This window comes from Lissotriton vulgaris, chromosome 10 (genome assembly GCF_964263255.1).
Source record: "Lissotriton vulgaris chromosome 10, aLisVul1.2, whole genome shotgun sequence".
In the NCBI taxonomy this organism is placed as follows: domain Eukaryota; kingdom Metazoa; phylum Chordata; class Amphibia; order Caudata; family Salamandridae; genus Lissotriton; species Lissotriton vulgaris.
In genome coordinates, this window is record NC_141698.1 from 29,853,617 (window position 1) to 29,870,963 (window position 17,347).

The following is a 17,347-nucleotide window of genomic DNA, read 5'->3' on the forward strand; positions in this document are numbered from 1 at the left end:
ATTTTTACAGGCTTATACCTCCAAAATACGAAAGGGAATGATACTACATCAAAGGAAGCACTTTCTGAGTAGGGTTGTAGGTTCAGGTGAAGTTTGACGTAAATCTGTTAAGCACTATTGACTATGCGCAAGCAGAATTTTCCCCCTGCAAGGATCTGCATGAAAATTGTCATGCAGGGACTCACCAGACTACGCATGCAATGGCCAAATTCGATGCACATATGTCTATGGGGTTAAAAGCTATCAGCTTTTCAAAAAATGCCTTTTCAATGGAAAACTGTCCTGAATCATAACTACAAAGTGATGACTGCCACGCTGTTATAACCACTGGTTTTAATCTACGTAAATTATTTTGGGTGCTTCTCTGCGTTGTGGAAATAGGTTATCTTTTGTATTGTGATAGACCCTAAGCGTGGCATCCATCACTGCCCAGATATGAGGATCTTTCCATTGTGGGCTGAGTTTGCTGGTGTGCTTTGGGAGCACAGGTTTACTCTCTAGAATTGGTGGAACAGAGTGGTGATGCACAAAGGGATGTCTGGCAGTGGTGGCTGATACAAGTAAAAAGTGGCGAGCGGGTGGAGGGAGCCCAGTTGGAGCACAGGAGGGGAACGCAGGGGTGGTGGTTAACATAAATAAATAAAAGACTTCCCTGATGCTGCCGGCCCCCTTGCATCTCTGCTCTCCTGCTCCCAGTAGTCCCTGGGAAACATCACAGGCTCCTCACCCACTCCACACACTGCTCTGATGCTACACCTAGCATGAGAGCAGCATGAGGATTGGCCTGAGCGGGCTGGTTTGATGCTCGCTCAGGCACAGGGAGTCTGTGCTCTTTCTCCACCCGGCTGCGGAATACAGCTGGGTTGGGGAAACCTAAGTGCGCATGTCTGTTTGGCCAGCCTAAGACCGCCGGCCAAACAGACAAGCGCACTTGTAGCAGTGCGCACCACTCCTCCTCCCAATCTCCCAGTGTCAATCAGGATGGCCCAGCCCTGCCCTTGAATCGGCATACCGAGCATAGCAAGGAAAACTTGAATGATAATAACATGCTTTATTATCATTTTATTATTCCTTAATTCACTGCTCAGAAAGCAGTGGGGTGGCGCTCCTCTGCCTTAACGGAGGAGACGCCGCTGTGTCTGGCCTTCTTAAGCTTCCACTGACCTGCTTGCCCTCTCAGTGCTTTCTCTCCTCCTACCATGTTTGCTGCATTCTCGTAGGGTTGTTAAACTGTAGCTTTGCACAAGCTATTGTATAGTGTCAATCAGTATATCATTCCCAGATAATCAATATTTGTATGTGTGTTGGTTAGTGTAAAGTAGGGCACTGATTTACTCATTGGGTGTGGACTAGGGACAGCTTTGTCTGTTTCTGCAGTGTATTATACACTCACCGATAAACGCATCATAGCCTTAGTGATACGAACTATAGAAAGTGGCTTTTTGGCATGTCTGTTACAGCCATTTGTTTATCCGAGTGTCATTCTCACTTTGCTTCAGTCCAAAAGACAGTATGTGTAGAGTTGGAGACTGGTCCTGAACCCTTCATCTACTAGGCAATGCCAGTCACATTTTGTATGAGTGCAACGAATAGCCATTCTGTGTTTGGCTTGTGAGACAGTGTCAGTTAAGGTATAATGTCTGTTTATATTTTCTGCACATAGGCAGGGGTAAGTATCAGTAGGGGAAGACGTACCTTCTCTGAAGACATCTCATCTCCCCATCCCCAGCACAAACACGCCCAGACAAAGAATAGGGCATTTCACGACATCGCCACACCCCTGGCCCAGCCTTCGTGAAGCGGTGAGATAGCGTTGATGAATAAATATCACAAACTACAGGAGCAGAATTTCCAGCACCTACTAGGTCATCCAATGCATTCCAAGTCCTTCATTTATCTCTGTGATGCGATGCACAAGTTGGAGACTAGTGATTGCAGCTGCTCTACTGATGGTGGCCCTGTTAAAGTCAGGCATCAATGAAAATCTGTTATTAGGCCAATCTCTTCCTCACAGCCCATGCCCAGGTCTGCTCTGACATTTCTAATGGCGCATTGTTAAAACAGTGCTTAAATAAATACTTGATAGTATACCTGCACGAGTGCTGACATGTAGACATGTGTGTCTTTATTTGTGTAGTTATAAATATATGTGTGCCTATATGAATGCACACTGTCTTGGGATTTGTGGATACCTGCATGTCTTTGCTATGCATCTGCACTTTAACTGGATGTGTGTGTGTGTGTGTGTATGTGTTTGTGTGTGCATGTGTATGTGTTTGTATGTGTGTGCATGTGTGACTGTGTGTACTCGTACCTGTGTGTGTTTTTGCATGAGTGCATTAACCGATGACTGCATAGTATAACTTTGTGTGTATGCACTAGACCAGTGCCAGGTCTGTTGATGTTATCAATGCTTATTTTTGCAATTATGCTGCTCTTTTATCATTACCAGACCATTATTTTGCACAGGCTCCTGTTTCAGGCAGGCATCATGCCTACAGGGAATCAGTGGTTGGTGGTTGGGATTGGTCAGAGGTCCACTCTCTGTATTTAGCTTCTGCTTGGGGCAGACATCATACCCCTGGGACTCAGTGGTTGGTGGTTGGGATTGGTCAGAGGTCCCCTCTCTGTATTAAGCTCCTGCTTGGGGCAGACATCATACCTACTGGGACTCAGTGGTTGGGGTTGGGATTGGTCAGAGGTCCACTCTCTGTATGTAGCTCCTGCTTGGGGCAGACATCATACCTACTGGGACTCAGTGGTTGGTGGTTGGGATTGGTCAGAGGTCCCCTCTCTGTATTTAGATCCTGCTTGGGGCAGACATCATACCTCTGGCACTCGGTGGTTGGTGGTTGGGATTGGTCAGAGGTCCACTCTGTGTTTAGCTTCTGCTTGGGGCAGGCATCATACCTCTGGGACTCGGTGGTTGGGATTGGTCAGAGGTCCACTCTCTGGGGCGGATTTACAAGCCCCTTGACCCACTTTTGCGTCACTTTTAACATGGGAAAAGTGACGCAAAAGTGGCGCAAGGGGCTTGTAAAACTGCCCCTCTGTATTTAGCCTCTGCTTCGTGCAGGCATCATGCCTATTGGGACTTAGTGGTTGGTGGTTGGGATTGGTTAGAGGTCCACTCTCTGAATTTAGTTTTTGCTACTGGTACTAATGGTGGGTACGTTCCCTCCAGTGAAGTCATGTACATGAGTAAGAGTGTGATATTCTGTGCTTGGTTCATGGAATGTATGATACATACTCTTTTACATAAAGCTTCCTTTGCCTATATGTCTTCTGTAAATACTAACAACGTGCTCTGCAATTGAATGCTATGTTGGGTGTTGCTACTGTTCAATAGGCTAATGTATGTAAACTGTTTAATGGGTGTAAACCCCCTTTGGTTAAACTCAACCTTAACCTATGACGAGCAAATGGCTGCTTCATTTAGTTTGTGGAGCTAAATGGACTGAATCAAGAAGGCCCCTCGGCACTCCTCAAGTCAGAATGTGAAAGTATTAAAGGTGTACATTTCAGACACAGTCGCTGCTCATAGGTTTGCTTTTCGGGTGGTAAAGCACAGGCTGCGCTCATTGGCTGGAAATTCTTTGGGGGTGTTCTGGGATATGTCTATTGACCTCTCAAACTTCTCTATTCTTACTTACATAGATCATCCAGGCTGCATACCGCTCAGCGAGGTTAAACAGCACGGAGGCTTCGTTCAGATGGGTCATTATGACCATGTCTTCAATCTTGTCATACTTGGGAGGATTCTGAGGGTAGACTTGGGTGTCTTTGACTGTTACAGTCTAGGAAGAAAGAAAGACAGGCAAAGATAAAGTTGGAGTTGAGCAGAGATGTCTGGCTGTATGATGATGCTAGGCTTGTGTACGCCGTTGTTGGTATAAGATTATTTTTACCCTTCCATCATCGGTCTTCACGGTGACTTTGCCACCCTCTCGGGCCGTGATGGTTCCTTTGACGAAGAGCTCTTTTTCGTCATCTACGAAGCAGGTGTTCTTGGCATCAAATGGCCTGTTTTGGGCTTCCAACCTTTCCTTTTCAGACTTACGCAAGTACTGCGCAGCCTCCCCAAACACCGCCATTTCTGAGTCCGACGACATGACTGCCGACAGTTACTAGGGTAAAAAAAACAAGTTGGTTATAAAGAATACATTTTACTCCTGCAAACATACCCCTGCGTATCTTTAAATTTGGTGAATGGGAAAAATGAATGGCCAGGGCTTTAAGTAGGATGAAATAACTGGGGTGTCACTCAAAGGGGCGTGGCTTAAAACACATAAGCTAAAAACCTGTGCTTAGCATAATGTGCCGCCCGACTGGTATTTTTCTGTTTCTGTCATAGCATCCAGATATATGATACAACAAGTCATCATCAATTAAGCTTTATTCAACAGTTTGTCATAAAAGCATAAACCATAACATCAGCTCCCAATAAAACAGATAAAATCAGGTAAAACGAGTAGCATCTCTCAGTTAAAAAACATCTATACTTTTTTTTTTTATAAAACAGTGCAACTAGAGCAATAAACACACATGGAAACCCAGCTCATAGTTAACAATAGAAAAGGAGCAGTACAATGTTGCTAGTTTGGGAGCCATGATCATCTATAAGTTCATATATGTACAAGTTTCTATAACAATTAAAGACATATACACTAAGCACATTAATCATGATGCCACAGTAGCTTTGGCTCTTATAGTCCATGCCCAGCCTAAATATTTGCCTGCAGCGATATTAAGTGGCAGCCATGTTTCCGAGCGAAGCAATCTTAGCACCTCATCGCATTTCCTTGTCCCCAGGACTCGAGAAATAGGGGCCAGCCATATTCGTCTTGGGCGAATATAGGTGGGGCAGGCAAATAGCAAATGAGCCAAAGACTCAGAGGTATCCTTGCAACTAGGACAAAGAGTGTCCATTAAGGCCTCCCACCTTGCGGTAAACAGTTTGACTGGGAGCGCACCTACTCTCAATTGAAACAGGAGCTTTCTATCTTGTTACTTTGTGATAGCATCCTAGTAAGGTTTTAAGTTTTGGACTGTTTTAACCATGAGGAATTGGCCCGTCAGAGTCAAGGGGTGACTTTTCCTATATGTATTGGTATCCACCCATCCCCAGTATATTTCCTTCATTTGTTCTCTGGACGGGAACCGGGCGTTCTCAGGGTTTTCCCACAGGGCCACCAAACCAATGTTTGGCATAAGTGATCTAACCTGCTGTAACCATGAGATCTTTTTTAAACGGTCACAGCGTATCAGATCTTTAAAGCCCTTAGCATAGTGAGCCAGTTCCGGGGTTGTCCAGATTCTCCACCAGTACATCAAGGGGCGTAGTCTAGCGCTATCCGTGAGTGCATTCCTTCCTAGATCGTAGAGCATGGGCTTTACCAGGGTGCTTTGCGGAAGATTCGCTAATTTTCGAAAGAAGCTATTCTCCGCTACAGCCAATTTAGACAGGTTATTAAAGCCCCAAAGTTCTGCCCCATAGAGGACTGCGCTAACGACTTTCATATTGTAAATAGTCAAAGGAGGACTTACTGGCTTGGTAAGGTATGCGTTAAATTCGGACAATATGGTACCCCCTAACTGGCAATGTTTTAATGTGACCATGTCCAGATGCTTATCCCACTTCATATTATCCTGGATAATAACTCCTAGGTATGTGAAGTCATTCACCTTCTCCAAGGGATGCTTATTCAATAGCATTACTCCCCCTGAGGATCTTTGAGGGTTGTATGTCATGTATTTAGTGTTTGAGACGTTTATCTCAAGACCCCGTATGTGACAAAATTCCTTAAAGAGAACTAATGCTCGCTGTAAACCACTTGGAGATTTTGCTATTAAGAGGGTGTCATTGGCGAATATAAGAATCGGAATTCTTACTCCCGCCAATTTAGGTGCGTCCTTTGGAGTGTCCTCCAAGAATTTTGCAACCCTGTTTATAAAGATGGAAAACAAAGTGGGGGCCATAACGCAACCTTGTCTCACCCCCCTGCCCACTCTAAATGCGGGAGTAACCTGGCCCTGACTTCCCCACCTAATCTTCGCATAGGTGTCCTCTTGGAGTCTAGCTACAAGAGATAATAGATCTTGGGGCATCTTTAAATCAGACAAAACTCTCCACAGTGTATTTCGAGGCACTAGGTCAAAAGCTGCCCTTAGGTCTACAAAGGCAGCAAACAGGCTGCATTTTTCCAGGACCACTGTTTTCCAACAAAGGAAAGTGAAGCGAAATGTCTGATCAATAGTGCTTACGCCTGAACGGAAGCCTGCTTGAAGGGGGGATAGGATGTCCTGCTCAATAAGCCACTCCTGGATTTTATCTAAAACAAGGCGACCCCTGGTCTTTTGGGATTAGTCAATTAGACTTATGAGTCTATAATTTCCCGGATTAGATTTATCACCATTTTTAAATATTGGGATGATCACAGCACCTTTCCAAGACTCAGGTATCGGTGCACCCATTGCAATTTCATTCATTGGAAGTAAGATGTAACGGCTCCATATAGTTTTATCATGGAGAAAAATATCGGCTGGAATGCCGTCAGGGCCTGGCGCTTTACCTCCCTGCAGGGTACCTAGTGCAATGTCGACATCCATTTTTAAGAAGGCAGGGTCGTCATAATAAACCCATGGGGGGCAGACTGTTCCTCGTCAACATCACTAGACTCATATTGTGATTCAAAGTGCTTGACCTATTGATCTTGGCTCACATAATTGACTGGTTCTGCATGGGTCCCACCTCTGCCCCATTTTACTTCATCCCAGAAGAGTTTCTGATTTTTATTTTCACAGGCTCTTTTAAGTTCCTGCCACCTTTTTTCATCCCAAGATTTTTTTGCCATCTCCTGGGCTTTCTTATATTTATGCCTAGAATATTCAACTGAGGGCATATTACCATCCTTAATTGCTTTCCCCAGGGAGCTACGGGCTTCTTTTCATTCCTTATTAAACCAGGCACTTCCCTTTTTCCGGATGGTACCATTATTTTTACCAGTCTTAAGAAAATAGGTGCAAAGCGTTCTAAAGAACTCCCTGTGGAATCTAATAACCTCCTCAGACGAGGCCTTATTAAACAAAAGTTCCTCCATGACTGAAGTTGCATTAACTGCATCTACTGCCAACATCTCTTGGACTTTCGGTTTTACTAGGAGAATCGCCCATTTCAAGCGCCTCATATTATTTGATGGAATTGGAACAAGGGTTAACAAATCCCCTTCAGAGGGAGATATAACTATGTCTGCTCTAATTTCAAAGACCACAACTAGCGGGTTATGATCGCTTTCTTTGCGAACAACAAAACTCATATCTCTTAGTTTGTGCCATAACTGAAAATGTATTAAAACATAATCAATTCGGCTTTGACTGGTGCCATTGTTAAATGTGGCAGCACCGTCTTTGTCTGACTGAGTTCTGCCATTTGTGGCCCTCAGGCCTTTCTCCATACAGAGTGAATTCATCTGAATTATGGCTTCTGTCCATTTTTTTACGGGAATTAGTTCTAATTTCGGGATATTCCACAATTCATCTTCGAGATCATAAAAATTAGAAGTCCTGTTTAAAATGGGTTCAAATGTCAGGTTAAAATCTCCTGCTAATATTACATCTCTGCCCCTAGAATGCTGGTCAAGCAGAGAGTCTAGGGAGGCCAGTACATCCGAGTTCTTTCCCTTAGTGCCCCTCGCAGAGATGTTATACACATAAAGCCTTTTGCCGTCACCCCATGTGAATCTAAATATTAATATGTCCTTACTGTGAGATTCTAAAAGCTTCACCACAAAGCCAACATCTTGGCCAACCCAGACTGATAGACCGCCCGATGGCCCGCCTTTACCACCTGCAATTGCTGAAACATAAAAATTCAAATAGCCTACACAATAGATCGTTTCCATTGCCCAAGTTTCCTGAAACAGGCACAAACCATGCCCAGAGATAAAAGATTGCCATTCAGGGGAGCTGGTTTTGGAACCCAAGCCCGCTATATTTCATGACAGGACAGACAAAGAGGTCATTGATGTCCTCCCTGAGGGAAATACAGACAGGGCATTAGGCGGGCCATTAAATGTATCACTTCCTCCCTTATCCAGTATTATCCTTGCCTCAAGGGGAGTGGGACTCGAGAAGATGACAGAATCAATTAACCCAAGGACTTCCGTTGTTGGCAATAAGCTGTTTGATGCCGGCATACAACAAGTAACATCATACCTACAGGTCTATTGGCTATGTCAATGGTTGTTAGTTGCATGAGATAAATAAGCAGCAACTATGGCTTGTATATAATATTGAAAAAGCTTCCACTTAAAGCCCTGGGGACACCACGACAATGTTGCTGCTCCTGACTTTCACAGAGAGAAGGGAAATCAGAGGAAAATGACTCTCTATAAAGGATTTCCCTTCAACTTTCACCTGGCATGACGTCATGCCGTAGCATCTCCACTAGCGAGAAGTGAGCAGTGTGCGCATGCACACATCCATGTGCCTGCTGTCACTGCAGTCTGGAAAAAAACGGCCGCCAGTGTCTGAGCACAAAACAGAGCCCGATAGAGACCCGTTTCGAGGCCTCCTTTAAAAAGCTGCCTGTACTCAGCACCGGTGGGACCCAGCCCACTTAAAGCCATGTGAATGGCCTTTCATCCTTTGCAAATTATGTATATTGGATGAAGCTCAAAATATCACCAATAACCTATCCCAGATCAATTGGTCAGCTTATTGCAGAGTGGTACTTCTGGGTTGGTGTTTGAGTCGGACTCTGATCAGGTAAAGATAAACGCTTGGTATCATTTCCAGTCTGTTCAGAGGCCTGTGTGGGATGAGCTCGTGGTTTCTGTCCACTTCTCTGTGGATAGAAGTCCAATTCACCAAAGCCACCCACAATTCCCTCTGATTGGACCCCTGTGGTAGTCACTGCAGAGAGGCCAGCATTGATGTAGCTGGAGCCTGGATGGGCCTCTGCAGAGCAATCATCACCTTTGCTGTGCTGCAGCATGCGTGAAGCCTGCTGCGCTTGAAATACCTGGTGCGTTTTCAGCGCTCTCCCCCCTGCACCTTGCAGCACACTGAGGGGCAGATTTACTACTTCTGGCGCATCTCTGCTTATCAGCAGGGAAGCGCCAGAAGAGTTGCGATGCATCTGCCCACCCGTGACCCACCACTGTTGCGCCGCATTTACAATGAGGCGCACCATGGCGCACGGATGGGCAGATGCGTGTTGCATCCCCGTCGGAAAGACGGCGCATTACTGGAGTTGCGTTGCAAGCGCAAGGCAGCTCCAGCAAGGCTCGGGGGTGCCCTATCCCTAACATGCTGCGTCAATCCTTACGCCTTGTTGATTTCACTCAGCCACTTTTAGGAGGCGTTCCTGTGCCAGAACGCCCCCCCTGCGCCGGAACGCCTCCATGTAGCGCAGGGCTTTCCAACGTGCCCCACGTTGGAAATACCTCGCAGCATGGCGCTGGTTTTGCGCCGCCGCTGCGTCACAAAACTGACGCAATGGTGGAGTAAAAGAGGCGCAAGGGGCTTGTCAATCTGCCCCTTAAAGCTCACACTGTCCCTGAAAGGGTTCAATCCTTACTGTGTGTTGACTCAGTGGCGGCTGGTGGACTTTGGGAAAGGTTGGCCTTATTGTAACTATCCAGAACACTAAGCAAACTAATCTTCCAAGGAAATCAGACTAAGATGTGCATTAGGTGCAAGAATCTTTAAATAAATGGACTAAAAACTATAGATTGTAGAGGGAGTTTAATTAATTTGGATATATGCTCTCAAAGTAACTTTTGTAAGTTTCTGAAACGTAAATACCATCTTCAGTCTTGTCAGCAACCTATATCTAACAAATTTCCTTTTCTCACCCTGCTTCTACCAGATGGAGTATCAAACGTGATTCTATACATTGAAAGGGGCTAAATTAGAAAAAAACACAAGTGTCAGAATCTCAGCTTTAGAAAGCAGACCTATCCCTCAGTTGAATGTTGCACAGTAAACATAAGTTCACGTAATTCCTTAATTTACGCATGCATTTTGAAGGGTAATGTACTGTGTCTGGTCTTTGACTGTAAAGTGCTGTCCTGCAACAAGGTGGAGTGTGCCATATCTTTTATGGTAAGTGCTTCTAGGCAGAGAAGTGCTGCTGGCGACCCTGCAGACACCATGTGATCTTGTAGACTATACATAAAATGCACCTGTCTACAATTTCCATCCCCTTTATTGATAACCTTCACAGTATCAAGTCAAATGCAGCTTTGCAGAATGGCACATTGAAGCTGGGTCTATGCCCCAGGAGGTGCCCGTCCCCCCATGGACTACAGAGGCTGATGCCCACCGTGCTGAGAAGTTCCATGAAGGGCTTGATTCGGTGTCCTTGGCAGCCCCTCCCAGAAGGTGTTCATCATCTGGGACCAGATGGTTCTAGAGGATCACGCGTCATGGACTGATAGATATTGCATTTTGATCTCCCAGGTAATGGAGCAGGGCCGCGCGTGCTGTTGGTGACAGTCACTCCCCATGCCTGGGTCCAGGCTGGAGTACTGAGTGCCTGGCGTATGAGCTCCAACTACAGGCGAGTGTCGGTGCAGCCTCCGCCCGGAGTACTGAGTGCCTGGGGAATGATCTCCCACTACAAGCGAGTGTCAGTGCCGCCTCCGCCCAGAGTACTGAGTGCCAGGGGAATGAGCTCCCACTACAGGCGAGTGTCAGGGCAGCTTCCGCCCGGAGCACTGAGTGCCTGGGGAATGATCTCCCACTACAAGCGAGTGTCAGTGCCGCCTCCGCCCAGAGTACTGAGTGCCAGGGGAATGAGCTCCCACTACAGGTGAGTGTCGGTGCAGCCTCCGCCCGGAGTACTGAGTGCCTGGGGAATGAGCTCCCACTACAGGCGAGTGTCAGTGCACCCTCCGCCCGGAGTACTGAGTGCCTGGGGAATGAGCTCCCACTACAGGTGAGTGTCGGTGCAGCCTCCGCCCGGAGTACTGAGTGCCTGGGGAATGATCTCCCACTACAAGCGAGTGTCAGTGCATCCTCCGCCCGGAGTACTGAGTGCCTGGGGAATGAGCTCCCACTACAGGCGAGTGTAAGTGCAGCCTCTGCCCAGAGTACTGAGTGCCTGGGGAATGAGCTCCCACTACAAGCGAGTGTCAATGCAGCCTCCGCCCAGAGTACTGAGTGCCTGGGGAATGAGCTCCCACTACAGGCGAGTGTCAGTGCAGCCTCCGCCCGGAGTACTGAGTGCCTGGGGAATGAGCTCCCACTACGGGCGAGTGTCAGTGCAGCCTCCGCCCGGAGTACTGAGAGCCTGAGGCATGAGCTCCCACTAGAGGCGAGTGTCAGTGCAGCCTCCGCCCGGAGTACTGAGTGCCTGGGGAATGAGCTCCCACTACAGACGAGTGTCAGTGCAGCTTCCCCCCGGAGCACTGAGTGCCTGGGGAATGAGCTCCCACTACAGGCGAGTGTCAGGGCAGCTTCCGCCCGGAGCACTGAGTGCCTGGGGAATGAGCTCCCACTACAGGCGAGTGTCAGTGCAGCCTCCGCCCAGAGTACTGAGTGCCTGGGGAATGAGCTCCCACTACAGGCGAGTGTAAGTGCAGCCTCCGCCCGGAGTACTGAGTGCCTGGGGAATGAGCTCCCACTACAGGCGAGTGTCAGTGCACCCTCCGCCCGGAGTACTGAGTGCCTGGGGAATGAGCTCCCACTACAGGTGAGTGTCGGTGCAGCCTCCGCCCGGAGTACTGAGTGCCTGGGGAATGATCTCCCACTACAAGCGAGTGTCAGTGCATCCTCCGCCCGGAGTACTGAGTGCCTGGGGAATGAGCTCCCACTACAGGCGAGTGTAAGTGCAGCCTCTGCCCAGAGTACTGAGTGCCTGGGGAATGAGCTCCCACTACAGGCGAGTGTAAGTGCAGCCTCCGCCCAGAGTACTGAGTGCCTGGGGAATGAGCTCCCACTACAGGCGAGTGTCAGTGCAGCCTCCGCCCGGAGTACTGAGTGCCTGGGGAATGAGCTCCCACTACAGGCGAGTGTAAGTGCAGCCTCCGCCCAGAGTACTGAGTGCCTGAGGAATGAGTTCCCACTACAGGTGAGTGTCAGTGCAGCCTCCGCCCGGAGTACTGAATGCCTGGGGAATGAGCTCCCACTACAGACGAGTGTAAGTGCAGCCTCCGCTCGGAGTACTGAGTGCCTGGGGAATGAGCTCCCACTACAGGCGAGTGTCAGTGCAGCCTCCGCCTGGATGGGGCTGAAGCCCCAGTGCAGAGCTACAATTCTAGGGGGTCCCCTCAGAGACGTTTTAAGGCATGGCCAAAGTGGGCCCTGGCCCACAGCCCAGTCTTCCACGGGCCCCCCTGGTAGAGCTAGCGCCAGTGTCTTGCCCTGATGACCGTGAATAATTCTTAAACATATTGTTTTAAGTACGATTTTCCTTTAATTTAGTTTTAATGTGGGTGATGTATGGGAGGCTATTACAGACATTTTGCAGAGAAAGATTTACATTTTTCCACACCATGCAACATCTGATTCTTTTCTTTTATATCATAAGAGGACCTCACATGTGAGAAATTGAAGGGGGGTCACAGAGATTATTTGCAATAGTATTATAATCTGATTATGTATTATAAAATTGAAAACACACGCCACTACCCATGAATATTAGATGTTAAACACAATTATAATTTGGACCAGTGTCCCACAGGGGCATAAAAGAGCTGAAATGGGATCATAAATTCACAGCTGATCCGAGCAAGGCCCCCAAAATACTTTGGCCCAGTGCTCCAAAATTCTGAAGATGTCCCTGCTTCCCCTCGATGTGTTTCACTGCTTGGGGAGGGGGGGGGGGTCTGAAAGCTGCAGAGAAGGCTCTTGAAGGAAGAGTTTCTTTAGCGCATTCCGTTAAATATGGGACAGCGGCACCGCAAAGACTGACCACCGCACAAGAGTTACACCAATCTACCTCACGATGTAGAGAATCCCAACTGAGCCCATTAAAGTCTCAAAGTTACGGCCCCATGAAAGTCAGCCAGGTCCCATAAATAAATAGTTAACGACCCCGAAGCAGCTATTTAACTAGCAGTGGCATCTAAGCGCTGTAATAAAACCCTCTTAATAAGGCGAGAGTCGCCTTCAGCCCCCTGGAGGGATGACTGCTGATCCAGCCTCAGAGACCTAACTGGGAAGCAAATGACAATTTATCTCACACTGGACAGGTGCCAGGGAGGGGGGAGGGGGTAACCTCAGCCCAGGCTCCTGGAAGGTGCACTACAGTAGCTTGTTAGATGGGACTGTGTGCCCCTCCCTGGTTTCACCGTATGATTCATACTTCATCTAAAGCTCTTGGGAAATGTGACATTCCAGTGGGAGGAAACAAGGAATAACCTTCAATTAAAATAAACACGGATTTTCTGATTCGTATCATACAGAGTTGTTGAATTTTTGAGATTCTGAGGTGTTCCAGATCGGTCTTAGAAGTTGGCCTCTTAATATGTGCTATTTGCGTTTCCTGGATATGGATTTGGTACATGCATAGCAGTTTAGTGACACCATTACTCTAAAGTAATGGTAGAGTATATTCTTCACTTTGTAGCTCTCCCACAAGTTCAAAAAGCCAAGAAAAGGTATCCACAGATCTCACAACTAGTCGTGGGGGTGTTCTGTTTTGTCCAAGAGTGCATTTTAAGGGGGACAGTGTGCTGCCCGGTTTTTCTCGATTAAACTTCTTTCCCAGCCCCATTTACCTTCTGCTGTTAAAGTCTAAACGTCAGAGGTTTGGAAATAGTGGAGTTCTGTGGGAGTGACTGCATCCCAGACCCATGGGAATGGCCTCTTGGCCCGAAGCGCAGCAAGTCTGGACTCGGAGTGCAAACGGTGTCCGAAACATTGGGGGTGCTTCTTTCAAATGAAGGAAGGCGAAGCTACGAAGATCTTTTCTTGGTGGGAACATTGGCAAGTTATCTGACGCTCCTCCTCGCACCATGGATGGGAGGCCTCACCTGAGTCTGAAGGCTCTGTGGGTGCTACCCTGTGCACCCGCACACAGGCTCTAGAGAGGCTTCTCTGCCCTCCAGCCTCGCTCACTTCTACGCGCTTTTGTTGGGTTAGGACGTATGCAGCTCAGCACTGAATACCCCGTGCACGGACTACAAGGGGAGTGTAAACCTGTTGATTCATGCGTTAACGTCCACCTCAGTGGACTCGAGACTTACCTCTCAATGCCTTTAGCTTCAGAAACCAAATCCTTCCCGGAGCCCCTGCAAAAAAGCAAGCACGGTACAGTAAGTCCTTCCGATCAAACTTCACATCACAGTTTGCTTTCGAGCAACTTGAGCTACGTGCATGCATTTCCACTTTAAGTTAGGAATGCTTCATTTTTGCCACAATGCTTAGTTTTGCTCGGACTCGGTGTGAGGGGAAAGGGTGCCTGGGGGTATGAAGGGAGCCTGGAGTGAGGGAGTTCTTGCGAGGTACCTTTGCTGCACCCCCTCAAACGAGCTGTAAAACGACTTAAATCAGCGCCCAGAGCTGCTGCACTTACCGTAAAGTCTGAAGCTGCAGCAGTGGGCCGCCATCCCTTCTTATATACAGGCCCATCTGCTGATTCAGCACGGGTGACCTTCTACTGGTGGAAATCAGAAACCGAATGCGACAAAATCAAATGTACACTTAACTCTATAAATAACAGCTGCAATTAAACATGATCGTGGATGCCAAGTGGCGGCGGCTATAATATAGATAGCAAAAAATCAAGAAAGACTAGCTAGGTTTATACAGGTTAGACTCAGTGGAGTACGTATGTCCAGGGAAACCAGTGGGTTTCTTTAAAAAGCCCTCACCCACCAACCTAGTTGGTGGCATGCTTCATCATCGGGCCCACCACAGTGGCACCTAGCGTGCCCCGGGTGTGCTTCGACGCCAGATTACTGCGGAGCTGGTATAATTGCTGAGAGTGCAATGTGGTGAGTGTGAAGGTGAAAGTTAAAAGACCATACAGAAATCCCAGCACCCGAGGGTAAAAATATTTTAATTAAACTGGGTATCTGTTGGTGCGTTAAAAAGGCAAATAGACACGTTGGAGTATGGATTATGACCTCCAGTGTCCTGTGTGGTCTACATGTTTCAGCCTGGCCTTTCTTAATTTAAAACAGGCTTTCCTCAGGACCAAGTGAGTATGTGTGGGGTTATTAAAACTAATTTATAGTGAGTGTGAAAGGATTTTATGTGTAGCACGCGATAAGGTGCTATATGGGGGAGAAGGGGGTTCCCTCTCGCTTTGCTACATATAACATAAAAGGGGGGACATACAGACGTACAGGGAAGAGTCATATTAGCATATTGTTGCAAAACCAATCGTCATTCCACCGTCTTGTAAGGTGAGTGAGCGAACTATATATGGCTAAAGTGTGGTCTTGTCAGTGGCAAGACTCATGTGATCGTTATCTAGACGCCGGTTGTAGTGGTGGGCTAGAAAACGGAAATGCCAATGTGAGGATCAGGTAAGTGAAAGAAAATTATTCTTGTTGTTATCCTCACACAGTGTTTTTCTGTTCAAAGCCTCCTTGGGTCGCCTGGCAGAGAAACAGACCCTAAAGGAAGGCAGTATGGTTTTTAGAAATATATCCGACCTGTAAGGGAAAAACCTCAACACCTTACCCCATTGTAGCTGTAGCGCGCAGCCTCTTTACTCACGCAACTGTCGATCTGGCTCCTCCTTGGACCTCTAATCCTTCTGCCGCGCCCGGTTTGTGAAAGCCAGGTTGGCCGAGCCTCTTATTTAAACCCTCCGTAATTATCTGCACCTGGATCGGAGTAGAAATAGAGGGAGGGGGGCCGCGCTGAAAGCGCCATGTCATGTGCGCTGTGCGCGTGCGGCCGCTAATGCGCATGCGTGCCGGAATAGCGGTCCTTCCTCGGCGCGCTGGTAGGCGCGTGCGTGCTGGAATAGTGGTTCTCCCTCTGGGCGCTGGTTAGCGCATGCGCGGAAGGAACTACCGCGCATGCGTGTAATGGGTTTATAGAAATGAGCATTATATCTCAGGGATGCATGTTAAATTATGAGCACAAGGCCAAATGCCCTTGTGAGAGGTGCTAAATCAAAGATTAGAAGATTAGAATAAAGTGAGACCGAATAGGCTATACACAGACTGAAGAAGAGAAGGAAAATCCATACATTAATTGTTAAGAGAATTCCATGGTATGGAATCATTTAGCCCATCAATGTGGGTTGACAGACGATAGATCCAGCGTTGCTCTTTTTGGAGCAGGAATCTTTCATTATTTTCAGTGATGGGAAATTGTTCAATCACAGTCCAGGAAAAATCATTTGGGGTGTGATTGTGGGATAGAAAGTGGTCTGTAAGTCTGCTTATGTTTTTGCCACATCGGATGGTGCTGCGATGTTCCGTCATTCTTGTCCTTACTTTCCGGGTGGTCATACCACCCGGAAAGTAAGGACAAGAATGACGGAACATCGCAGCACCATCCGATGTGGCAAAAACATAAGCAGACTTACAGACCACTTTCTATCCCACAATCACACCCCAAATGATTTTTCCTGGACTGTGATTGAACAATTTCCCATCACTGAAAATAATGAAAGATTCCTGCTCCAAAAAGAGCAACGCTGGATCTATCGTCTGTCAACCCACATTGATGGGCTAAATGATTCCATACCATGGAATTCTCTTAACAATTAATGTATGGATTTTCCTTCTCTTCTTCAGTCTGTGTATAGCCTATTCGGTCTCACTTTATTCTAATCTTCTAATCTTTGATTTAGCACCTCTCACAAGGGCATTTGGCCTTGTGCTCATAATTTAACATGCATCCCTGAGATATAATGCTCATTTCTATAAACCCATTACACGCATGCGCGGTAGTTCCTTCCGCGCATGCGCTAACCAGCGCCCAGAGGGAGAACCACTATTCCAGCACGCACGCGCCTACCAGCGCGCCGAGGAAGGACCGCTATTCCGGCACGCATGCGCATTAGCGGCCGCACGCGCACAGCGCACATGACATGGCGCTTTCAGCGCGGCCCCCCTCCCTCTATTTCTACTCCGATCCAGGTGCAGATAATTACGGAGGGTTTAAATAAGAGGCTCGGCCAACCTGGCTTTCACAAACCGGGCGCGGCAGAAGGATTAGAGGTCCAAGGAGGAGCCAGATCGACAGTTGCGTGAGTAAAGAGGCTGCGCGCTACAGCTACAATGGGGTAAGGTGTTGAGGTTTTTCCCTTACAGGTCGGATATATTTCTAAAAACCATACTGCCTTCCTTTAGGGTCTGTTTCTCTGCCAGGCGACCCAAGGAGGCTTTGAACAGAAAAACACTGTGTGAGGATAACAACAAGAATAATTTTC

The 17,347-nt window shown here is 47.5% G+C and overlaps 1 protein-coding gene across 1 annotated transcript in view; it reads right to left on the reverse strand.

Annotated features, from left to right (window-relative positions):
* LOC147684409 (myosin-4-like) overlaps nucleotides 1-14,287 on the reverse strand; it is a 44,698-nt gene extending 30,411 nt beyond the window's left edge. The window contains exons 1-3 of the mRNA XM_086940334.1: nucleotides 14,196-14,287; nucleotides 3,909-4,127; nucleotides 3,654-3,797 (exon numbers count right to left, since the gene is read on the reverse strand). Of these exons, the coding sequence (XP_086796460.1) occupies nucleotides 3,654-3,797; nucleotides 3,909-4,112 (348 nt within the window). The 5' untranslated portion in view covers nucleotides 4,113-4,127; nucleotides 14,196-14,287. The remainder of the gene's footprint in view (nucleotides 1-3,653; nucleotides 3,798-3,908; nucleotides 4,128-14,195) is intronic.
* Nucleotides 14,288-17,347: the final 3,060 nt, after the last annotated feature.